General features: G+C 47.0%; 1 protein-coding gene across 3 annotated transcripts in view; it reads left to right on the forward strand.

The window, feature by feature from the left end:
- Nucleotides 1–26,230, forward strand: part of BTBD8 (BTB domain containing 8) — a 2,362,893-nt gene that overhangs the window by 1,044,936 nt on the left and 1,291,727 nt on the right. For all 3 annotated transcript variants that reach the window (XM_069641787.1, XM_069641786.1, XM_069641785.1), the window contains exon 9: nucleotides 23,057–23,159. In XM_069641787.1, the coding sequence (XP_069497888.1) occupies nucleotides 23,057–23,159 (103 nt within the window). The remainder of the gene's footprint in view (nucleotides 1–23,056; nucleotides 23,160–26,230) is intronic.

Consider the following 26,230-nt stretch of genomic DNA (forward strand, 5'->3'; position numbering starts at 1 on the left):
ATTTCTTTCGGGTCCCCAACCCATTTATTTTGGCTTTGCCTCTGTGGTTCGTGTGGGTCCCAGACCCGTTTGTATTGTCCTTCCCGGGCCACTTGGCTTACTCTCCTGCCAAGTGTCCATTGATGCAGCATATGTCTGTGTCCTTATATTTCGAATGTATTGTGTCCTCCAACGTATTCCACGTCTTTGACATGTAATGTCCACAGCTGTGTACTTCGGAAACTTTTTCGGCAGAGGGCGTCCTGCATCGATGGCATCGGGTCGATGTTCCTCGAAGGCCTCCATCGAGGGCGACATCACCGGATGTTATAAATGGGACGCATGGCGCCCGTAGCCTCAGTTTTGTCTTTTCCGCAAATGTGTTTGCTTCGGAGACTCGGCGCGCCTCGGGTATTCCTCGTGAATGTCTTCTTCTTTGACCCCTCTGACTCTGCAGTCTGGCTTTAAGACTTGCCGGGACAGCAAGTCTAAGTTGTTGATTACGGACCTGCATCGCATGTGTTTGTGGTGCCTGGGCGAGAGTCATGACACTGACGATTGTTCCAAATGCCAGTCGCTGACTGCTAAGGCCTTGCGGCAGCGTAAGGAAAAGCTCTAGGTAGGTAGGGGTTCTTAAAGCCAGTAACTCTCGTAAAAAAACATCTTCTAAGGGGATGTCCACCGACGATTCTAGGGGTGACTGCGTCAGAAGGAGTCCGGGGACCTCGGTCCCAGAGTGGTTCCCGCCATTCGTAATCCTCGTCTTGGCATTCCAGGAAGCGCTGTCACCGGTCGCCTTCCCCGTCCTCCTCAGATGATGGCCCCGCGAGGCAAGTGGCTTGTCCTACTAAGTACTCGACTCTGGAGGAATGGGCAGCCTTCAGGAGCAGATGCTGTTGATTTTCCAATTCCAGGACACAGTTCCGTCCGCGCCTTCGGAAGAAGCCGGCAAGGAACAGTCTCGATCCGTGGCTCGTGCGCCTTTGGGCTTGGGTCCTCGGCGAGATCCTCGTCGGGAACCTCTGAGGACCCATTCGAACAAGGTTCAGGATGATCGCAAGAGACGTGCTTCCAGGTCTCGGTCCTCGTCCCCAGCGAGACCGCAGAAACCTGCACCGTTGTCAACGCTGAAGCCGTCAGCGCCCTTGACGCCGAAGCCGCAGGAGCCCGCAATGCCTTTGAGGCCATTTGGCTGGAATTTGCTGATGAAGATCCCTGATACTGTGGATCCTCCGAAGGAAGGCTACTTCCAAGTCTGTGAGGCCTGTTAAGGGTTCCAGACCCTCTTCTGTCTCGAGGCAGGAGTTTTTCCTCCCTCTGGATGACATCTAGAAGGATGAGGAGAGGTCAGATTTAGAAGTTGACCCTGTTGAACCTGATGACGCTCCTGTCTTTGCCGGAGACATTCAATTGGAAGAGTTACGGCAATCTCTTCATGATGCTAGTGGCTTGGACACTTCTCCTGAGGTGGAGTTTAGCAGGCCTGAGCCTGGGGCTCATGCTGAGTCGTCCTACAGGAGACTGATGGCTAGGGTCACTGAGTATCTTGGTTGGTCTAGTCCTCCAGATCCTTTTGTTCAGGATGTCTTAACGGATATTTTGGATCAGGGTCTGTCCTCTGACCCGGTGTTACCTTTTCATTGACGTTGCAGAAAAGAGTGGCGGCTGCCTGGCAGACAATGAAATCTCTTCCAGCAGTTAACAAGTCGTTAACTAAAAAATACTGCCCTTCCGCTAGCGACCCCAGCTACCTTTCATCTCACCTCACTCCCGAGAGTTTGGTGGTTCAGGCGGCTACGGCCACTTCGAGGCAGGCCACGTACCCTACCATCCCTCCTGATAGGGACGACAAATGCTTCGACGGTTGGGCACGCAAGATGTTTTCTGCGGGGAGTATGGCGCTGAAGTCAGCCAACTCCACTTGTGCCTTATCAAGATTTTCACACACTCTGTGGAATTGTGTTTCTCTTGCGGCTGAGCATATTCCCGAAGGTGAAGGAAGGGATGGGTTCCTTGCTCTCGTGCAAGATGGCAAGGATGCCATGTGTGTGTCCCTTCAGTCGGGATTGGACACGGCCGACAGTGTTAGCCGGTCCATGGCTGCAAGCACAGTTATACGCAGATTTGCGTGGTTGCGGAAGTCGGGTTTTGCTCTGGATGTGCAAGCCCGTCTTTTGAACATGCCCTTTGATGGCGTGCATTTGTTTGGCATCAAGGCTGACGAGAGCCTTGAGAGGTTGCAAACCTCAAAAGCTGTGGCAAAATCTTTGAGCGCAGCTGTGCGTCAATCTCTGCCTTTTCGTCCTAGGGGACAGCAGTGGAGGGGAGATTCTTTTCGTTACTTGTTAGGCAGAATTATATGCAGTACCCTTTCGGAACACCACACACAATTAAGACTACAAGTGACAGTACAATTTCACCTTTGGTACAAGCCTGTACTACACAGTTAAAGTAGTAGCAGAGCAGCCAGACTTATCTCAAGAGTAAGTGATCAGTATCAAATAGTTACACAAAGGACAGCAATTACTATGATTCAGGCAAACACTGACTGAAGGTTTTCAAGTAAAAGAATATGCATTTATTTCACTCTTCAGCTGTATAACATTACACTATTATAAGCAATCTAAACATCACTTTCTTAATACACCACACCACTTCCTTTAAATTCCAAACAAGTTAAGCTCACAAAATGAAGTGGGAGCAAAATGGCACTCCAGCAATTTAAAAGGGAGGGAAAGACAAAAGTTAACAGAAATGGATCCACACCACCAGGTAAGTACTCAGGGCAAGCGAACAAGAGAGACTACCATGATAAAATCAGATACAAAAGGCTTGGGGCCAAAAGTCAATGGTTCAAAAGTCTTTTGCTCAAGATAATACAGTTCAGGGTAGTTCGTGGCACGGCTTCCGGACGAGGTAGGTTGGTAGAAAAGTTAGTTCAAAGAGAAGAGAAGAGAAGGACAAGCCCTCGGATTGGAGAAAGATTTCAAACACTTTCACCGCAGCTGAACGAAACGAACAACCAGATTTGCACAGTACCTTAAAAGGGGGGGCGGGGCTGTAGCTGAAGCAGACGTTCCTGGTAGTTCCTACAGGCTCACGGTTTCTGAAGTGACTGTCGGTCTGATCAGAAGTAGGAAGACTGGAGGGTCCTGCACTACCCAGGGAAGAAACCAACAGCAGCGGCAAACAACCAATAAAAGGTGCGCTCCTTAAAACCCAAGCAGGGTCCGACCTTCCTGGCTATCCGGCCCACTGTAGCTCTGTACTGTGAATTCGACCAGAGGAGGTGTCCTGGCTTGCCGTTTGGGTGAACTGGTTGGTCCCACCAGCTCAAGGGAAGAGGTTTCCTGGAGGATCTTCTCTGTCATCGGATTCTGGAGATTCGGACCTGCAGCAGGGATTCACCGGGCGGTTTAGTCATTGTAGGGGTCCTCTTCTTCCAGTTCCTCATTGGTTCTTTCGTTCCAGTGGCGACTCTGCTCTTCCAGTCCCAGAGACCTGCTTTCTATGCAGTTTTCTCCCATTCATACAGCCTGGCTGTCAATCACACAGCAGGGTGGCTGGCCTGGCAAGGCCAGTCCCCTTAGCCAATCGGACAAGAGTGCAACTTGGGTTACCAAGGGAACCCATGGCAGGGGACGAAAACCCCTCGCTCACATCCTGCATACCCAGACTCTCAGGTGCCTAAAGGAGGGCTTCTGTGTGGAACCCTTTGAAAAGGCGATGAACAAAGGGACCAAACCTGGTTTGGCGCGCAGAGTAAAACACGAGAAAGACTTCGACAAAAAGAAATGGCAAATAAACCCGGCCGGAGCCAAAATGAAATGTATTTGGTCAAGCGGGTTTATGTTTGAGGCTAATGTAATAGCCTAAAACATTATCACGTTTATATAAGATAATCACGGTAGAAAAGTTAGGGTAGATGCCACTGCCACCAGCCAAGTCTTAATGTAAAGGGAGCGAAACAATGCCCCAAGAGGCACAGACAAAAAGGGATAGGAATTAACTCTTTCCAATACTCCATGGAAGATGGGGTGTACTGTATCTGTGGTTTAAAGTGACTAAGTTAAAGTTAATGGCAACTTTACCCTTTTCTGGGGGACTGTAGTCAGCCCCAGAAAATGGAGTCGGTGGGAAGTCTAAAAGACAACCTTGTGTCACTGCACTGAAGGTGCTGTGTAACACACATGAAAAATATGGTACCCTGGAGTAGGTGAGGCTCCAGTGCCCAAGATCACACAGTAAGTAAAAATACACATGGCAAAACACATGTAAGAGTGGGAAAAAAGGCTCACACTCTTACCAGGTGAACAAAAAAAAAACCTAGAAATCCAGCAAAGCGGCTGAGGGACTCCGTAGGTAAGGCAAATTAACCATTTATGAGAATTGTCCCTAACACTACTACTCCTCCTTTGATAGGACGAGAGGAGCCGCCAGTCAAAGGGGTCAGTGTAAAAGTACCTGTGCTGGTCGGGGGGGGAAAGGGGTGCCAAAGCCGCTCAGGCAGCTGCCTCTTTGCCTTCAGGTGCTGCTGCAGCCGCTCCAAAACAATCATGAGGCCAGGTTCCATTGTTCACGGGTTGGGGGCAGGCTGTCTCAGCATCTCGAAGAATGGTGAGCCATTACTTCAGATGCATGGGTTCTGGATACAATAGCCCATGGATACTGCCTTCCCTTCCTAAAGTGGCCTCACGACAATCCACCGGGGAACCTCTCTTTGAAGCTTCCAGATCCGCTCCTTGTGCAGGAAATCTTGACCCTGCTGGAGAAAGGCACTATAGAACTGGTGCCTGTAGCAGAGAGGAACAAGGGATGGTATTCCCCATATTTTTTGATTCCAAAGAAAGACTGGGGATTGAAACCCATCTTGAACTTTCGTTGGTTGAACAAACTTCTCATGAAAGACAAGTTCAAGATGGTCACTCTTTCTCAGTTCCTCCAGGCCCTTCGACTACAGGATTGGTTGGTATCTCTGGACCTACAGGATGCTTACTTTCATGTGCCGATTCATCCAAAGCACAGAAAGAACCTGAGGTTTGCGGCTGACGACTCGCACCTTCAGTTTTTGGTCCTGCCTTTCGGATTGACCTCTGCCCGAGGGTCTTCACCAAGCTTATGGTGGTGGCAGTGTATCTAAGGAGAGGGGGGATTCACGTCTACCCCTACCTGGACAACTGGCTGATCCTTGCGCGTTTTCCAGAGTAAGTGATGGATCATCTCAGCCTCACCTGCCACTCCCTCCAAAAGCTGGGCTTCTCCCTCAATTTCAAGAAGTGGCATCTGGCACCTTCCCAACAGCTCCAGTATATCGGGGCTGTGTTGGACACGTCCTTGGGGAAGTGCTCGCCTCCCAAGGTGAGGGCTCATCACATTGTGCAGATGGTGGACAAGTTTCAACATGCCCAGCGTCTCCCGGCTTTTGAATTCTTAAGGTTGCTTGGCCTCATGGCATCCTGCATTTTTCTGGTGCCAGAGGCCAGGCTGAGGTTGAGATCCCTGCAATGGGTCCTCAAGATGCAGTGGTCATAATTCTCAGGCAAGATGTCGGATCCTGTTCAGATTCCACTCTCGGTCTCACAGGATCTGCTATGGTGGGCCAACGAGGGGAACCTGATGAAGGGGGAGCTGTTTTGGCAACCGTGGCCGGAGGTGACTGTAGTGACGGACGCTTCCCTCACAGGATGGTGAGCTCATGCTGACGATCTGACCGCCAGCGGTCGTTTGTCTACGTCGGAGTCCAAACTCCATATCAACCTGTTAGAGCTGAGGGCCATCAGGCTGTCCCTGAACGCTTTTCTGCCGTCTGTGCGGGGGAAGAGTGTCCTGATCATGGCAGACAATACAGTGGCCAACATATTACCTCAACATAAAAGGAGGGTAGGGTCACTCCCGTTGTGCAGAGAGACGATGCAGCTCTGGTTCTGGGCAATCCAGCAAGGAATATCATTCTCGGCAGTTCATCTGGCCGGAGAGGAGAATGCGGCGGCGGACGCTCTGAGCAGGCAGAGCACAGTCTCTCACGAGTGGGAGTTGGCTCAGGAAATCCTTCTGGAGATCTTCACCCTTTGGGGAACCCCGCAAGTGGATCTTTTTGCGACCAGTACCAACCAGAAGTGCGAGAGATTCTGCTCAAGGGAATTTCCTCCGAGATTGGGCCAGGAGAGCATGGTACCCGGACCTTCTAGAAATATCAATCTGCCCTCCACGCCGTCATCCCTACCGAGAGGATCTCCTCAGCGCGAGGGGGGGGGTCGGGTTCTCCATCCAGAGGTTAAGACTCTCAATCTTCACGCTTGATATCTGAAAGGTTGAGGTATAAGGATTGGGACCTCCCCGATGACGCGATAGAGGTGTTGCTTTCGGCCAGGCGTCCAGCAACCAAATCCCTGTACTGTTGCGGTTGGCATAGGTTTTGCGACTGGTGTAGGGGACAAAATGTTGATCCTTTTCAGTGTTCCATTCCCATGGTTCTATCTTTCTTGCTTTCCTTGGCCCACAGGGGCCGTCAAGTAGGTACCATTAAAGCGCTCGTCTGAAGAATATTTTTATTTTAAGATTCCTTTGATTTCCCAATTTCTTAAAGGGCTCACTAATGTGTTCTCGCTGTCCCCGTTCCAGGTGCCGGTTTGGGATCTGAATTTGGTCTTGAAATTCTTGAAGGGTTCTCCATTTGAACCTTTGCACTCTTGTCCTTTGAGAATGTTGTCTTTCAAGATGGTGTTCTTGGTTGCGGTTGCATCCGCTCGCAGAGTGAGTGAATTGCAGGCACTTTCATCTAAGCCACCCTTTACTGTGTTCCACAAGGATAGGGTTGTACTGAGGGTACATCCTTCCTTTCTACCTAAGGTAGTATCTGAATTTCATTTAAGCCAGAAAGTGTTTCTTCCGTCTTTCTATCCTCCTCCTCATCCTGTTAAGGAAGAGGAGCTACTCCATAGGTTGGACCCTAGGAGAGCTCCGAGCTTCTATATTTCTAGGATGTCCAGGGTCAGAGTGAACGATCAACTCTTTGTGGGGTATGCTGAACATCGATTGGGCCAGGCTGTTACCAAACAGACCTTGTCCAGGTGGATTATCCTCACCATTACGGAATGTTACCGATTGGCGGGCAAGGACCCTCCGGAAGGGTTGCAAGCTCATTCCACTAGGGGCGTGGCTACTTCCACAGCCCTGCAGCGGGGAGTTCCTATTAGGAATATTTGTGACGCAGCCACCTGAGCTTATATCCACACCTTTGTCAAACATTGCTCAGCTGTGTTATTTGATTCCTGCCTGTCTCGCGCTCTCTGCTCTCTTTCACTATTCTAATCAGCTGTGGATTGCAAAATCTCTGGATCTCTCGCCTCAATACCTCCAACTTGATTCAGCTGTTATTTAAATTGCTTCCTAATTTCGCATTCGCAACGAGCGCTAATTTCATAGTCTATCAACTGACCCTGCAAGCTCCGTCTACAATCCTGGAGCGGAGGCACGGCCAACAAGGTAAGCCTGGTGGCGTTCATTCTTACCACAGGGCCCTTCTTCTCGTGTTCCACGTGAGCAGTGCAATTGGCAGTACTTATAAGAGAAAAAAATGAAGTTCTGTTGCTTTTCCAGTGAGCACATTTCCAATGCAGCTGCTTGCCTTTGAAAAAGAAGTGTGGAGTAGTATTTGTTTTTGCCATCAATAATCATGTGTGCTACTGATTTAGCCTAACTTTGAATCCTTTGTCCAGCACTGCTGCAGCCACTCCTACGTCTGCCATTACCCCATTCCAAGATGGCCACTGGCTTTTCCATGCTGCCTCTGTATCCTGACCTGGCCCTCTGACCATTGGCAACCTCTTTTTCATCTCCTAATTGTTTGTACCGGGAGGCGGCAGCCGGCCCTTTGCTCAAAGGCCCATTTCTAAGACCCCTGTCAGCTCCCTGTCCGCTACCGGGATGCTACATGGAGCTGCTACCGCAACCTGACCCTCCCTGTTGCTGCCTGTTCAATCAGCCATGAATTTGGACTACCAAGACTCTTGCACTTCCCTCTCCATGGGTTAGTTTCCCTCCTTCTGCCTACCCTTTCTTTTCCCTTCATTGAGCCTCACTCTTCCCTCTGCTTGCTCCAACTGGTCTCCCTGTAGGCTCTCAAATGCCCACGTCTTATCACCTGCCTCTAACACATTCCCCATCTCTTTCATCTATGTTGCCTTAGCATTGCCTCTGAAAAACAAATTTGGGTGTGTTTTGTAATTGATATTTGGGTTGTTTTTGACCTCACCTTTGGCCCTAAATTGTAACCTGCAAGCCCAGTGACTTTTCCTTACCATTTTTCTTGCATATTTCTCCTACTGCCTTCATCTCCTTACTTGCTCATGGCGCTATCTGTTTCTCCTATCTACTCTAACTGTTTCTCTATTAACTATCCTTCCCTTCTCACCGAGTCTGGTAAGAAGAAATTAAAAAAGGATATCTTTGCTTCTAACCCGGGTCTCCCCATTGCTGATACCTATTCCAGTGCGTCTGCCAGACAAACCCTCACTGACATTCTCTTTTTCGTTCCCTCGTCTGATCTATGGACCCCTCATATGATATCTGTGCTCTGTCCTGTCTCCTCCTCTCCCATTAATGGTGGTACCCGCTGGGAAGTCCTCATGGATTTCTTTGACTCCTCCAGAGTCATCCTTAATCTCTACCTGAAGGGCACTGTCATGGTGCAAGGCCCTGAGGCTAATCTTCTCCTCTTTGATAGAAGGTTCCCTCGCCTCATCAACTTCCTCTCATCTCCAGCTGTCCCCTTCTCTCCTCCCTTGGCTACCTTGGCCTACTTTCCTTTCTCCTCTGTCCCCTCTCAAGCTCCCTCCACACCTCCGCAGGCCGTACCTCTGATTTGTACCCTTCCCTGGAAGGTTTTTAAGACTGGCAACCTTCTTCATCGTGCCACACTCAACTCTTGCTCTGCTGTCAAACACTCCTACGTCTGCCAGCTCCTTGAAGAACATGACCTTGATGTCCTCGGTTTTACCGAGACTTGGTACACGGCCAGCTCTGTCACAAGTTATGACACTCCCCTCCCTGATGGCTACAAGATCCTCTCCGCCCCCAGATACAACCGGCCCAGAGGTGGTGTAGCCCTGATCTTCCGTGAGTGGATTCCTGCCTCTATCATCCCCACTCAGACTTACTCTTCTTTCGAATGCCTTGTCTGCAGGCTCTCTCTCCTAGCCACTCCCTCACTGTTGCTACTCTCTACCGGCCCCCTGCCAAATGACCTCTTTTCTATCTGAGTGGGTCGACCTCTCCTCCTTCCTCCTGGCCTCAACCACTCAACTCCTCCTCCTTGGTTATCTCAATATCCATCTTGATTCTCCCTGTTCCTCATCTGCGCTCTTACGTGACCTCTGCGATTCACTCTCCCTCTGTATCCTCCCCTCTGGTCCGACTCACTCTGCTGGTCACACACTTGATGTCTTGATCTCCTCTGGACTCCCCCTCTCTACTCCCCTCACCACTCCTCTCTCCTGGAGTGATCACTTCCTCCTCGTCTTCCCGACTTCTCATCTGTCCATCTCCCCCCCCCAAGCCAAGCCTTCCCCAAGATTGCCACCCACCTTCTCGGACATCCGGCCCATGAAGCGTGTGTCAATCAAGGCTTTTGCTGCCACCTTCTCCCCCCTCCGTCCTCTCCCCTCTCCTACCTCAGGCTGACTCACACCCTTACCCTGCCCTGTCCCTGCTCTACTACTCTATTTCTGCTACTCTTGATGTTCTTGCCCCTGTCATGAGGATCAGTTTGAAGTCCAAAGCCAAGTGTAATTCCTGGTATGACTCTGACCTAGCTACACTTAAACGTAAGTGTAGGGGGGCTGAGAGGAAATGGAGGACTTCCTGCTCATCCTCTGACAAACTGGCCTGCCGCCTGCTCCAAAGGCAATACCGTCTCGCTGTCTGCTCCAAGAAGAGAGGCCACATTCAAGCTCGTGTCTCTGTGGCATCTAACAACTCTGCCGAACTCTTTACAATCTGCAAGGAGCTGGCCAACCCTGCTGCAGTCTCCACCCCTCCTCTCACCTCCCAGGCTCTTTGCAATGCCCTTTGCATCTCACTTTAATTCCAAAACCCAGGACATCTTGTCAACCCTCTCCCCCCCCCCCTCCTCTTCGGCCCAGCTTGCCGACCCTCCCTCAGCCACTCCCGCTTTCTCCTCCTTTCCTTTTTTCTCCCTGGATGAGGTTGCTAGACAAATCCAATCTATGAAAGCCTCATCAAAACAGGTCCATCCCTGTTCCTCTAAAACCATTAAGGAACACATCGATACCCTTGCTCCGACCCTTGCCCACTACTGTAACCATTCTTTTGACTCTGGATCTTTCCCCTCCCCTCTGAAGCACTCCCTTGTGCATACTCTCCTCAAAAAACCCACAGCTGATCCCTCATGTCCGGCTAATCATCGCCCAATTTCCATGACTCCCTTTTTGGGGAAGCTCCTCGAAATGCTGCCCATCACCCAGTTTAGCAAAAACAAAGAGGTGATGGCTTGAAGTTTAGAATGAATCTTAACCTTTGGCATTGCTCTGGGAAACCCTCCAGACCATCGTTCTTCGCCTGCCAAGCCATTATAGAAGGGGAAAGACCATATGCAAATCAGGCTTGGCCCCACCCCAAACTGCTAGGTCACATCCCTTCTGCACGAGACCACAAGCATCCCCAAACATGTTTCGGCCTTGTTGGGGCCTCATCAGTGAGGAGTAGCTTGGGTTCTTAGGCCAAGCAGGCACGGCACCCACGTCTAGGCATACCCATACCACTTGGGGTGACATAGAAAAAACAAAGAGGTGATGGCTGGAAGGTTTAGAATGAATCTTAACCTCTGGCATTGCTCTGGGCAACTCTCCAGGCCATCGGTCTTCGGCTGCCAAGCCATTACAGAAGGGGAAAGACCATATTCAAATCAGGCTTGGCTCCACCCCAAAAGGGGCCGTCTAGCCCGAACTGCTAGGTCACATCCCTTCTGCACGAGACCACAATAGATTATGGAACAAAGGCAGCTGCCGATTCTACCACTTTCTCTTTACCTCTATGTCAACGTCCTGGGGAGAAACCCACTGTTGATGGAATTGTTTGACATTGTGGGAATACTCCAGATATTGCTATTTTCCCAGCTCCAACAGGTTCTGGAACCACATCATGGTCTGAAACCACTGATCATGTTCCGACATAGCCATTAGGGCTGCTGGCACCACGGATGATGCCCATGCCAATATGGCGCCCGGATCGCACGGTTTCCATCTATATGCCCATTCCAAGATGACTCCCAGAGTTGCTGATTATGTGTTTCAGCTTCCGGTACATTGATAGTACCGGCTCAGCAGCAGTTTCAGTGTGGTGGGGGATGACTGCTGGGCGCCTTAATGCGCACGTGCATTCCTTGCGCTTCTCTGTCTTAGTCCTGTATATTCCTGATTCTTGATCTCCAGTTCTTTGGATTTCTCGTCCCTTTTTCCTCGCTTCACCTTTCTCTCTAGTTTGTTGCCTGTTGTTCTGCTGTGCCTTTGTGTTGAGTCCCCCTACCTGCCCTGGACCTTTTTTTAGCCGTTGCTGTATTCCTATTGGCTACCCTTGCTGGAAGCTCGTTTGGACTACCTGAGCAGATTCTGAACCCCCACAGGGTTCCCCTCCTTTGGGATTTGTTCCCTGCAATTGGCTGCTGTCTTTGGGGGTCACTTTCCCATGTCTACCTTCAGACAGCATGGCTTTCTTAGATGGACAGTCGCATTTCCTCAAGACAAAGCGCCTAAACTCCCAGGTAAGACCTGCAATTGACACCACCTTCAGAGTAGTGGCTGATTCTAGCCTCCCAGAAAACACAGCCTGCTGTCACTGTTTCACCGGATCCTGTCTCCGCTACCCTAGGGAGATGCAACCTTCTCCCACACAAAGGGTTCCTCTAGAAATGAGTAAAAATAAGAAAAGCAACACTGGTTGCTCGTTGAGTTTGGTATTGTTTAATATTTCTCCTAATGCCGCCTCCAGACCACGAGGAGCCGGAAGTAAGTGGTTGGGAGCATTGCAGTGATGTTCCTTTGCCCGGAAAGGTTCTGTGTTTCTTGCTATACCAGAACTCCTGATCTCTTTCTTGTCATAAGCTGTCTGTTTATCCTGATGCAGATGAGTGGTTGCCTGTAAATCATACCAGACTCCTACTCCCTGATAACTCTTTTTGTGGACGAGAACTGTCTCCTTGCACTGAACTGACAGCTGTTTATTGACCCCTATTTACCCTTTCTCTAAACAGATGCTGGAAGAACAGGAATTTTTAATATTGTTCCTGATTCTTCATTGTAGTTTGGGACTGTCCCTGCCTGAACTTTTCAAGACTTTGGGTCGCAGACTTGTTACTTTAAAGTCATTGTCAGATCATGATTATGTATATTCCGTTCCTAATTTTTGTCTTTTACCACTATCAGTATTACCTTCAACACTATATACCATGTGCCATGAAACACAAGGACTCACATCCATGGGTGGACAGTAAAAAGACTTACCACCATGAACCAGGCGGTATGCCTGCATTCAGAACATTTCTGATTGCTGGATCAGCACCCATTTTTCTCCCGACCTGGCCTCTAGATTTCCTGTAGCTCCTTTTCCCTTTAAACTGCAGAGATGTATACAGTGATCTTAGATTGGTTTCCCGGTCCCAAACTCTGTGTTGGTCATCATTCCCAGATGAGGTTTACTGGCCCTCCAAATGTTCTCTTCCCTCATCAGCTCCCACGGAAAACTGCTTCGATTAGCTTATCTGCTTCAGCTACAGGTCTCTTCTGCTACACCAACAAGAGCTCTATATTCGCAGGGATTAGTGATTCTTAATATCTTTCCACAAGCACCAGTGTGAATTAACAATGTCACTTTATCCTTTGACAAAGGCCTCTGTTTTTTTGAAGCCGGGTATGCTACCTATTAGGGAACTTACATCATACGTGGTGTCAATGCTTATTTGTGGCTGCCCATGGATTGGAGTGGGTGTTGCTACACTGTTTACATCATGACTGCCAACATGACATTCTTCCAAGTTTGCCTCAGCTCCCAGACAAAAGAGAGATTCTGGTTGGGAGACCTTCATAAATGGTATGGGATATAGCATGCTCAGACTCAGTGTCAATGTCATGATGCCTACCTCCGGGGACCCAGACCAAGACCAAGTCCAGCAACCCCAGAAGCAGGCATCAAGTTATCCTAAGCAAGCCCAACAACTCCTGCTATGGGCTATTTGGGTCCAGTCCTGGCGCCTATGGCGCCACGCTCATATGTAGAGTCAGTCTGGCGCCTATGGCGCCAGGCTCATAGATTAAAACTTACCTGATGCAGACCATGCTGCAAACTTACCTGATGCAGACCATGCTGCAAGAGCTCCAAGCCAAAAGAGGCTTGGAAGGGACTACTTTACTTAGGGACTATTTTTTTACTCGGGCGGGGCTGGGGAGGAATACTTACCTGGGACTACTTTGGAGGCTATTTAAACCACGCCCGAAGAGCAGCACACGCTTCGCGTTATTCTGCATCCAGCAGCGTAACGCTCATTGTGCCTACAAATCTGCATCCAGCCTCTGCCACACCCACCTCGAGTTTGGAGCTCCTAGAAAAAGGAAGAAAGAAGGAGAAAAGGTTGGAACAAGAGCAATACCTTTGATCCTTACCTGAATTCCCGATCCATCGCGCCTTCGAGCTGGAAGAAAGAAGTTATTTTATGCGCGTCGCCTCGCCTGCTGCAGCGCCATGCTGAACTCACCGGCCTTCGCAGCATCTTCACGTTCCACCGCATCCTCCTGCATGTTCCCACCGCACTCCGGCACCTAAGGAGAAGACAAGAACAGCAAGGTGAGCCAAGGGAATACACAGAGGAATATTCGTTACCACCCCATAGACTTACCTGATTTTACCACCGGGGATTTATTCCTCTTCACGGGTCGGCGCAGCTTCCACTGCATCTTCGCCGAACCCCGGCCCCTGAGGGGAAACAAAAGGACAGCAAGGTGAAAGAAAGGGACTAACAAGGGGAACCCTCCTCACCACAATAGACTTACCTGATTTTTCCCGCCGGAGGTGTTATTCCCCGAGACTTCATACTTTCTCTCAGCACCTGAATAAGGGAGAAAGCAACAAGTTACATATTGACATTATTTTATCGAACTGTGTTGGAAAATACAAATCCTTACCAGAATACTACCGGTTGCCACGAGGAACTCTTCATTAGGGTCAAGCTGCAACATGCAAGGAATCGGACAAGAGTGAAAGTCAGGCATTTGAACTCTTACGAACTTTATACTTACGGCGTCTTGCCCGGAATCTCAGCGTCGATATTGTTCTGGAACTCACCAATTCCTTCGAGCCAGTGAAGCAACTGGTTATCAACGCACCCCTGCGCTCAATGCAGGATGGAGAGCTCATCTTTTCAAACCATCAGGTGAGACTATAAGAGGGGACATCAAAGGTGATCTGTGGGGAGAACAGCGGGGGTGGGGGATTTACGCTCAACTCCACGGGTGGTTAATTCCCTTTCTCCATTTGCAGAAGAATATTCCTATGGGCCAAGCAAACGAAGCTAGGTGGGCCAGTCCAGTCCGTCAACTCGGCCCTACGCATCACATTGGTGGAGACCGCAGCTGTCCAGTTCCGATCGACGCCTCTGTGGGAGCCAGGTAAGCGTAACAGTCAAGCTGACTCGAGATAGACTGTCTAAACTGTCCCTGTTGCCAGAGAGGTTAGCCAATGATGTCACTATGTCCCTTGCCGTTATCACTTATGATCCGGTAGCTATTCGTCCTATGGTACCACAAAATCAAATGGCATTGGACACCATCTTGGCATCAAAAGGGGACATGTGTGCACTCATTGGGCCAGAATGCTGTGCCTTAAACCCGGAGTACTTGAATAACATGACATCATATTATTTCCCACATGTGTAAAACTGTGGCCAATCTCCAGGGGGACACTGGTTGGTGTTATGGTCCTGACTGACAAGCTCCTTTTATTCCATTTTGCATGTAGTAGTTATGGTATTTGGCATCCTGTAAGGAGTATATTGCCTTTTTCTCCTAGCCAAATGTTTATTCTCCTGCATGGAAAAGAAGGCCTCTGGAACCCTTTGGGTTCCCAAGACACTCCTCCTTATGACAAACTCTGAAGGGCTGTATAATGGCTAAGTTGGTATGTATGATATCTACATCCATAAGTGTTAGTTGGATGAGGCTAATGAGATGGTCCCGTAAGGATTTGTATTTGTATTTGTTTTATTTGTATAGCGCAAACCAGGCCCGGAGGCTACCGGGCGCATATCTTGGCAACAGTGGTTACATAATATTACGACATTTCAGGTAACATTTAAATTGACATAGTAATCAAGCACATTGGTAGTTTGTACATATATACATAGGTTATCAAGTATTCAGAGTGCAGCTTAGTCATCAGATGTGACTAGCCAATGTTTGGCTTTGTGCTAGAAAAAAATCAGAGAAGGAAGGTTTCTGATAGTAGGGGGGACAGAGTTCCACAATTTGGCTGCCAGAACTGGGAATCTGGATCCACCGGCCGTTTGGAGCTTGTATCTAGGGATCATTAGGCTCTGGTTGAGGGTAGATCTTAGAGATCGAGATGGGGTATACTGCATGAACCGTGAGGAGAGGTAGATGGGGGCCAGGTTATTCATGCATTTGTAGCTCAGGGCAAGCGATTTTAGAGAGATCCTTTGGGTGACTGAAAGCCAATGGAGGTTCTTCCTGGTTTCCGAGATGTGGGCTGATCTAGGGATATTAAGGGCTGCTCTGATGGCGTTGTTTTGTATGACCTGGAGTTTGTCTAAGTTGCCTTGATTAGTGCCTTGGTACAGTGCATTGCAGTAGTCCAGTTTGGACATAACCAAGGTTCTAGCAAGGATTGTACAGTTATGAGTGGAAAGAAAAGGGCGGCATGCTGTGATCAACTTGCAGGTGTAAGCAGCGGCGGCCGCAACTGCATTCGTTTGTCTGTGGAGGGAGAGGGTGGAATCGAGGTAGATTCCGAGCGTTTTGATATCTTTGGAAACTTTTATGGAATTTCCGTCGATAATAAAGGAGATGGACTGTCGCAGTAGAAAATCAAGTCAAAACTTGTCATAAGATGGAATGCACTGAATTGAATTGCAAAGTATCTAACTACTTTAAGATGCAAACCAATAAAAATCTACTTGGTAACTATGTCAGGCTAATGTACCTGTGTTGTGGTCTGACGGAGATGTGACTCCATGTTTTCCATGAGATGCGCTCGTTCTGTTGCACATACTTCTGCTTAGCACATCAAACGAGAATTGTATCACTGCAATACTCATTCTCTGTGCAGTTAGCTTCTTTTATTTAATATTGCATCTTGTAGTTGGTTCAGTTGTACCTGAATGACTTTGCGCCATAGTATAAAGCCACAATAGAACATGTGTAATGAGATGTATCTGTATATCTTGAATGGGCCTCCCCACACAAGAGCTGAAGGAATGACAAAAATATGGGGCTGTGTTTTGGCTTCATATGATTTGTCTTTTTTCATTTATAATTGCTCCCCGTCCTATTCCCCTCCCCCCCTTCCCTCCACTCCCCTTCAGCTTGCATGTCTGACTTCTCTCTTGTCACACCTCCCGATGTCTCCCTCCTTCTGTCCAAATCACATCTTACTGCTGCCCCTTCCAACCCTCTCCCCACCCTCCTTATTCCGAAGATTTACCCTTTTCTGATTCCTTACTTAACCTCCTTCTTCAATATCTGTCTCTCTTCTGCTACATTCCCTTCCGCCTTCAAGCATGCCACTATTATCCCTATTCTGAAGAAACCTTCTGCCAATCCCCTTCTTGCTCCCAACTTCTGTCCAATCTCGCTTCTACCATTCCTCTCTAAAATACTCGAACGCCTAGCCTATTCTCAGCTTTAGTCACTAACCTTTCTCTCCTCCCCCCCCTCTAAATCTGGCTTCCGCCCTAAATACTCCTCTGAGACCGCTCTCACTTATGTTCTCAACTCTCTCCTCACCGCTCGCTACTCTAAACAATCCTCAGTCCTCATCCTCCTTGACCTTTCTGCTGCCTTTGATACCGTTGATCACCCCTTACTTCTCAATACAGTCTCCTCCTTTGGATTCAAAGGCTCAGTTCTCAAATGGCTCTCCTCCTACCACTCCTACCGCTCTTTTCCTGTCTCTTGGGGCGGTCGTACATCCTCTACCCTCCCCTTGGAGTACGGTGTACCCCAAGGCTCTGTTCTCGGCCCTTTTCTATTCTCTTTTTACACCTCCCTTCTCGCCCCATCATCTCTTCCTTCGGAATTTCTCACCATTTCTATGCCGACGCTCTTCCTTTCCTTCACTTCCTTTACTCCTGACCTCCACCTTAATCTCTCTTCCTGTCTTACTGCCATTAAAAACAGGATGTCATCCCACTTTCTCTCTCTCAACACTGATAAGACTGAATTCTTATTCTTTCCCTCCAACACTTTTCCCCCTCCCTCTCTCTACTTTCCCCTCTCTAATCTTCCCATCTCTCCCCATGCTCGCAACCTTGGCATTCACTTAGACTCCTCCCTCTCCTTTACCCACCACATTTCCCTTACCTCTCGCGCCTGTCGCTACCACCTTTTCAATATTCGTAAAGTCTGCTCCTCTCTCACCTTCCATGCCACTAAACATTTAATCTCTTCCCTCATCTTCTCTCGTCTTTTCTATTGTTCTTCTCTGCTCTTTGGACTCCCTGCTTCTCATCTCCCCCCCTCAAATCCCTCTAACACTCCGCTACCCATACCCTCTGTCTTCTTGCTCCTCATGACTCCATTTCCTCTTTGCTTTCTTACCTTGGCTGGCTTCCCTTCCACTCCCAACTTAAATTTAACTTCCTCTGTCTTGTCTTTAAATCCCTTCACGATCTTGCTCCCCCTTATCTCTCCTCTCGCCTATCATTCTACACCCCTTCCCGCTCCCTCCGATCTGTCGATCTCTTCCTACTCACTGTTCCCCCCATCTCCATGTGCCTCTTCTCGTTTCCGCTCCTTTCAGCTCCTTGCCCCCTACATTGGAACTCCCTACCTCTTTCTATCCGCTCCATCCCTACCTTCTCCTCCTTCCGAGCTTCCTTGAAATCTCTTCTTCTTCATTCCCCACCCTGACACCCTTAACCCTCCCTTCACCTCTCTCTCCTCTCATGTATCCCCTTCTTACCTCTCCCTACCTGCTTGTTTCCTCCTACGCTTCCTCACCTCCTCTTGCACCCTCATTCTATTCCCCATCCTGTCCCCCTCTTACCTCCCCTTCTTCACTCCCTCCTCTTCTCGTTTATCATCATAGGCAAATTGTTCTACATACTGTTTTATTGGTTTGATTCATGTTGTGTAAACTGCTTCTACTGTTGTTTCCTACTATGTATTTTGTTCTAATGTAAATCGCTTTGGCGTAAAGCGCTATATAACCATAATAAATACAAATATAAATAACGCGCTTAATACCAGCAAGTGGTTTGTAAGCGTGGGATTGGGATTCGAACCTGTGTTGCACAGCGTTATCTTGCTGCCAAGACAAACACATTGCCCCTGAGCTATCCTTCCTCCTGAGGAAACATCATTATTGTACATACCCCTCTCCAAGGACCCAAGGCAGTTTTTTGGGGATTTATTTGTGGTGAGCTGTCCTACTGATGTGCGTTATGCTGCTTTTCTGCTTTTGCCATTAAACCTGCTTACCAACATACCGACATTAGAGTAATTCGCATATTATTTTCCCTGTCAAATGTATGCCTACATTTATTTTTAACTGTACATGATATAGTTAAGATGGCAAATGGTATTATCTAGTACCAAAGAGTGTACTAGTTCCCAGCTGCCACAATCTTGCTGTAGGAGGCCTTTCTATCCAAACCCTTCTTGAAAATTAGACTCCTCACAAAACAATACTAGAGATCACCAATCCTCTAGATCATTGCTTCCGAAAATTCAAGACGGGCAGCAGCAGTGATTGGCATCAGAGAGCTGCAAGGCCTTGTTGTGCCTGTAAACTTAGTGGAGAAGCCTCACTTTCATTATCCTCTTTTAAGGTGACTTGTCACAAAGCATCTGTGTCTTCCTAAGGTAATTTGCAAAGATTCAGCTCTTCACTTTGTGTAGAATCTGTGTTCATATCTTTCTGTATAAAGGTAGGGTTGCCATTCATACCTGCCATTTCTAAAAGAGAAAATACAATTCTAGCCCTGTGCGCTTAAAAATGATACTTAATAGGCATGAATGGCAGAGTTCTCACCATCGCTTATGTGACGAATTAAGGGAATTTGTCTCTTCTCTCCAATGGGGGAAGCCCCCCTGTGATGCTAGGGAGGTGAGCCTGCTCCGCAACACCCTCCTTGGGGTCAAGGCAAGTGGGACTCTACCATGAGAGACTCCACTGAGGAACTCCCTCATGGCCTCCAAGTGATAGCTTACATGGATTTATACAATTAATCAAACTGTTATAAAACTCATGATCAGAAAGAAATGGAAGTGATCCCTTTAAATTCAAGTGTCCAATGTACTGCAATGAGGAGGCTGAAAATGGATACGAGAACCAACAAGTGAGTCGGAGGAGGCCGAGAGAGAGAGAAAACTCTGAGAGACACAGGGAAAGCTGCCTGTGCGTAAAGGAGCAGAAGGAGGTGGGGCTCTGGGAGAATGCAGTGCTGACATGCGACAGAGCTTCTCCAGCGTGGAACCGGAAACGCCAAGCAACTGGCATGCGAGAGCAGAAGACAGCCAAGCAAGGTGGAGGAGAAAGAGCAGTGGTGGCGTGACCATGGAATAAAAGTGGTGGGCAGTCTACCCGTACAACAGTGCCAAAACCATCCAGGGGGAATAAGTAGCTCCCTGTCCGAGTCACGATCCCCTGTGGCATCCCAAAGACAAGAACGGCACATCAAGGATGGAGATGCTGTTGAAAGCAAGCTGCAGAGCGGCAACAAAAAGGAAAGAGAATCCAAGGGTTGCCCCAGATCTCTGAAGGTAAAAGGGGGGGAATGGGAATACCGGGAAGACAAGTGGGACTCATTATAAGTTAGGCGAAACTTGTCCCAGTACTATTGGGGAAACTACTGGCAGTAATCCAGCGAAAGAGAACTGTTTGAATGAGATTAGATGAAATTCCAAAACCATGGAGTGGGAAAGGAATACAATTGGAGGCTTATCAATTTGGGGAAAAGGGAAGGCCCACCCATATCTCAAAGATAAGAGAGCACAGAAAAGAGACATTTGGAGAGAACAAACCTGTGAAGCCAGGAAGCCCAAACTCATACATGGAACTTCACCCTTGGAATGGGGAAATTGAAATTGGAACTTGAGCTACTATAAAAGAGAGAAGAGTGCAACAGGGATTCCGTAACCCTGCAATGCTAGAAAATGAATCTAAATAGCATTAAGCCAATCAGGAAGAATAAGGACCAGGGGAAGTACCAGTCCCCTAAAATAACTGCAAAACTGGATACAGTGGATGACAAGAGACGCTTTACAAATGGCCTACTGAAAGGTGTAAGAGAAGTGAGAAGACACTTGTGACAAAACACAAGCACCAGGAGAAGGGAGTCATTCTCCTTACCTTAGTTTGTTATAATAGGGGTATGGTTAGATAGTTTGGATTTGGACAGAGGACGGATTTGTTTTTGGACATTCATCCTGACCAACAAGCACTTTAGTTAGTAAGATAGCAAGGGAGCACCCCATATTTATAGGGAGAGAGGGGCTGTATTTTACTTCAAACTTCACAGTAAGAACATGAGTAGATAGATGGAAGTATTTTTCTTTTAAGGTTTTCAATTTCTACATTAATATAAAACTTGGTCTAAAAATACACCGGAGATTCAAGTTCTATTCCTAGAGTGAGTACATGGCATTAGTAGCTTCCCATCTCAGCTGACAGTTTTGGTTTTACCTTCCAGCTCTTATGAATCCTCTCCATGTAGCAAGTCTACAAGATCTACACACACCTCTGACTTGGTCACGTTTAAGAACTTTTGATGATTTGAAAATCCCAATTGTTGCCTTTGATCGTGTTCATCTTCATAGGTGTAATACTGTAAACCACTAACGAAGCTGGGGATTTTGTGCCACAACTGAAATGTGATTACACACAATGGAAAATAAGGGTATTTGTACTAGTTGCATTAGGACTTTACTTGTCATATTGGGCTTCATGATCTTCTTTGCTTAGGTAGTCTTTCTAACAAGGTTACTGTTATGTTCTGTGTGTTCCAGAACCACTAGGGTTCTGGAACCTGGGTCAGTTGATGAAAGCTAGGGGGCTGCGGTGGCTGCTGCTTTCCGTGTGATCTTAATAAACTCCTCCAGCTCACTCATTGTGTCCGTGTTTCCCTCCACTATAACAGTGGCAATGAGGCCGTGGAATCCGCTCTTCTCAAGGGAGCAGATAAAAGAAGGGGGAGTTCTGCAGCCTACACCGTGAGGAAAAACAGTGATATCTCGGGATCATGGTGCCAGCATCTAAGCCGAGGTGAGATGGGCAGCGCAACGCGATCCCACAAGGATGCGGGGGCCCTTCAAGGAAATAAAAGGGAAAAAACTAAGGAAAGAAGAACGAAACGCAACGCTGCATATGACGTGGCTCGTGAGTGAGTAACGTTGCCTGCAAGCGCCGCCTCCATCATTCAGGTCACGTGCAGTGCACACAGGACGTGCCCCTTTATCGGCCGGCATTGTGATGCGTTGCTAGGAAACGCAACACAACACGTCACGGACCAGGAGAGCTCAAAGTACTGCATTTACATTGTGACGCGCTTCTGGAAGAGATCGAAGGAAAACAAAGAACATTTGATGAAACTTCCAAAGTAAAAGTATGGGATTGGTTGGTTGGTGATTTGGTGTTTATAAAGAATCCCTGGTATGGCCCAGAATGCTTGGAAAGTACATTTTTGGGTCCAAAAAGGATTGCAGCAGTGAGGGATAGTGTGGTGATTGTGGATGGTGGAGAAATGTGGTCAAAAGGTAGGCTGGTGTTGAGCAAAGCTCAGAATGAATAAAGGGGGAGTAGTGTTGAAGGAGGTACAGTGATGGAGAGTGGAGGTGTACGAAGTGAGGGTATTGTTGGGAGTAGTGCAGTGATGGATAGGGAAGGCGTTGGTGGAAGAATCAGGAGATTTCCTGTCAAGTTTAAAGATTTTCTTTGTACTTAATTGGGCTCCTTCGAGGCTGTTAGTTCATGCTTTGGTTGTCTTGCTTTGTTTTAAGGGGGGGGGTTCATTTGGGGTGTTATGTTTTGTTATTATTAGGGGGAAGAAGTGTTATGTTCTGTGTGTTCCAGAACCACTAGGGTTCTGGAACCTGAGTCAGTTGATGAGAGCTTGGGGGCTGCAGTGGCTGCTGCTCTCCGTATGATCTTAATAAACTCCTCCAGCCCACTCACTGTGTCTGTGTGTCCCTCCGCTATAACAGTTACTGTTTATTATAATAATAATAATTTAGCATTTATATAGCGCTACGAACCCTCAGATGGTCCTTCAAGAAATTAGATGGTGCTGGAAGTCGAATCAAAACCGCATATCTCCACTTTTATGATTCATTTTCTCCATTCTCCATATTCTGTCCTCCTGTGCTGGTGATGTTTTCATCTTGTTATGGGTGGGGAGATCATTTTGTTGATCCTTCAAGTAGTGTATTTTGTATTGCAGAGCAGTGTAGCTCAATTTGACCTGTTGATTCTGATGACTGCTTAGCCAGCCAAAGTTCTTACCAATGTAATAGATAGCTTCGCGCCCTCTAGTTGTGTGGTGAACTTCCTTGAATATTTGGTTGGATGCTAGTTGAATAAAGATAATCTTGGTTCAGGAGAACTGATGCTAACTGAAGCATGGTCTGAAAAGACATGATTTCACGGGCATAATGCTATTTTGAAATGTTAATTGACTTCCTCGTTTCCTGGTTTTCAGTTCTATGGAAGGTGAACTGTTTCACAACTCGGATCTAATGTATTTCATACGTGTTCCTGTTATTTGCTTTTGACATGTTTTATTATTCATGTCACCTTATGTGCAATTATTGGTGGCTAAACAGTTTTCTTTTATTAGGTGGATTGTGAAACATTTTGGAAAAAGTTGGAGCGAGAGAAGCTTTGCCAATTTACCTGTTGACCTACAGAGAGACTGTCTTCTTGCACTGATTCAGTCATTGGTAAGTAAATACCCTAAGTATGTGTATTATTTTCATAATGTGTAGGTAAGAGGCTGTACTCTCCCAGGGAATCGAAGCCAAGTAATAAAGCTGGTTTACAGCAATGGACTTGAAGTATTAACAAAGTAGAATTTCTTCCTATCATTTGTATTTTGTGTTTTACTAAAGTTTTAACTGTATGGACACCACCTTAAGATACATTTGTCACATTGATTATTTTGAATTCCTTTTGCATGTGAGAAAAGTCTGGCAAAATTGTAACCATTCAATTCAAATATCGATGGGAAAAATCACATTGTCTCGAACAAGTCGAGGTGGTTTTAAACCAGAATATCACATTGGATTCAACATCTTAAACTGCCTTGTGAAATTAAAATAACTTTGTTTTATAGATGTCTTCTGTTTAAAGGAACTCTTCATTTGTTTCCAAATTGAAGTTTATGAAAATGTTCAGATAGAGTGCATAACATTTCGATCTGCTAAGATGCATGAAAAACCAGTGTAGCTACCTCTAATCTGGCAGACATCCAAAGAAGTCCTCTATTCTCAATACTAGCTCTTGCTCAGTAAAATATAATTTTTAAATTATCCTAACACTACTACAACTTAAGTGACCATAAAACCTTCCACATCACCCAGACTGAGTCGACATAATTCTTTAATCTTGCTTGGCGACGATCATAGAATGAGCAACAGGGTTAGTTACACAGCATATTTCACTCCTCTCTTGCTCTCATTACCTACCATTCAATAAATCACTCTCTACTCAGATACTTTGTGAATCGCTTCTTTTCAATGTTCTGTGGTGATTCATTAACCAAATGTGTCAATTTCTCATTATTGAAAATGTCCCTGGCTGTGGATACTGTGACGCATTGAAGGAATTCATCCCTTCTCCCCAAGGGGCAGCCTCCCCCTTTGAGCCTCAGGAGGTGAGTCCACTTCGCAAGACCCTCCCTTGGTGATTAGGCAAGTTGGAACTCACTGGGTGACGACTCACATTCCGCTGAGAAACTCCCTCCGCCGTTCCCAATGATGGCATACATGGGACTATCCGATGTGCAAAACGATTTTAAATTATAAGATTTGGCTGAAGAGAAAGTTAACTTGTACCATTATTAGCCAGAAAGAGAATCTATCCCTTTAAAGAAAAACCTCCAATTAACAGCGACGAGGAGGTTGAAGAAATACACACCGAACGAAGGTGAGGGAGAGGAAAGCATTTGCAGGCAGGGAAGCTCCTTGGAAGCATAACACTTGAAGGAGGCAGAGCCAGAGTGAGCCGCAGAGCCTGTTACATTCAGAATTGCTCTAAACATGAGAAGCAAACGCTGGAGAGCCAGCGGGTGCAGATCCAGAGAAACCAAGGGAACTGGATGCCAATACCCGGTGGTGGCGTGACCATGAGAACGCTATGGTGGGCAGGCTACCCACATAACGATGCCGATACCACAACTCTGAAGAGTGAGCTAACGGTTTGATTGCAAGAACGAATACAGAGACGCCGAGAGAATGAGAGGGAGTGGAAAGAAGAGGACCTTGAACTTGAATTGCAGTAATGCAAGAAATGGAACCACAACTGACACTTAGAGAGAGATCAGTAAAAGTTGTGTAACACTCCCCTGGGAAAGGGGGAAGGTACCCCATCATTCAAGAAGCACAGAGTGGAACATTTCTGGGAGAGATTACTATGAAACACAAACAAGAGCAGTTCATAAGATAAGAGACACAAGAGACACCGAACCAGAAAATATGAACTATAATTAAAACGAAAGCAAAGTACATATAGAAAACATTACTTAACAAGAAGACTACCCAGGGCCCCTTTACCTGGATCAAAGGATACAACAAAGGTCAAGAAGGGAAGTATGGAAAGCCATCCCTAAAGAGAAGGTAAAAGCCAAAAACCTTTGAGGAGAGTCAGAAGAATTGCTACAAAGGTGACCAAAGACAATCTAAAAATTGAATATTAAGCAGAAACTAAAAGGAGACTAATACCAGAAACAACAATTTTCAGGAAAATGGAGCAATTCTCCTGACCTTAGTTTGTTAGAATAGTGGTAGGGTCAGTTAGAATTAGTTTTGGACCGCAGACTTATTCATTTGGACATTTCCTGACAACTGATGAACACCTTAGTTATTTACATGGGTAAGGAAGTCCCCTATAGCGATAGGGAAAGAGAGGCCTTATTCTTTAATACATCATTTTGGAAATGTCATTGTGCGCGCGTCCTTCTGCTGACCCGCCACAATACCCACTCTTATTTAGAAGGAAGCTTTTCCTTTTTCCATGTTTTTTTTTTTCAGGTTCACTCTTGCTGTTAGAGGGGCTGCATGAGCTACTCCACGTTCGTTTAGTTAGCATTATTTCATCCCCATAAGATCGGATCAGGTGATTTTTATTTTTATTTTATTTAAAATTTTTAATTCTTTTTACCGGAACTTTTTCAGGAACTTTTCCGCCTCAATAAATTAGTTCCTTCTGAAAACGAATTCTGGGCTAGGGATAATCTATCTCGAGAGCCTGGAGTTAAGGGCACACGATGTTCCAATAAGCACAAGCTACTCACTGTACTGCCATGTTTATTAGTTCGTGTCCCATTCAAATGAGGGAATTATTCATGCTCCACCCATTTTCTGTCTTACCATTTGCGCGGAGTGACAACACAGGCATTCAAAATAGATTGTGAAATCACCACACCAACCACGTACCCAAAGAATTTCACATGATCTTTCAGCCTTTTTCACTGATAAAATCAGCAATAACGGTTTAAGAGCAGGTAAAATGCTAGAAACCGCACATTGCACAAAAAAAGTAAAACCATCAAACCCTATGCCGCACAGGAAATCCCTGCCTGGTATCCTGATCAAAACCAATATTGCCACACTAGCATCAGTTCTCCCCCACCCCTACAATATCTCCTAGCAACTGACTCAATGCCCAGCACTCTGAAGAGACACAATCCCACCACTACTAAAGAAACAAAATTGGGATCCTAACCTCTTGGCAAATTTCATCCCAATCTATAACCTAACCTTAGAGGCAAAAGTGCCAGAGTATTTGGTGACAT

This window comes from Ambystoma mexicanum, chromosome 1q, assembly GCF_040938575.1.
Source record: "Ambystoma mexicanum isolate Mex_15411 chromosome 1q, UKY_AmexF1_1, whole genome shotgun sequence".
Classification (NCBI taxonomy): Eukaryota; Metazoa; Chordata; class Amphibia; order Caudata; family Ambystomatidae; genus Ambystoma; species Ambystoma mexicanum.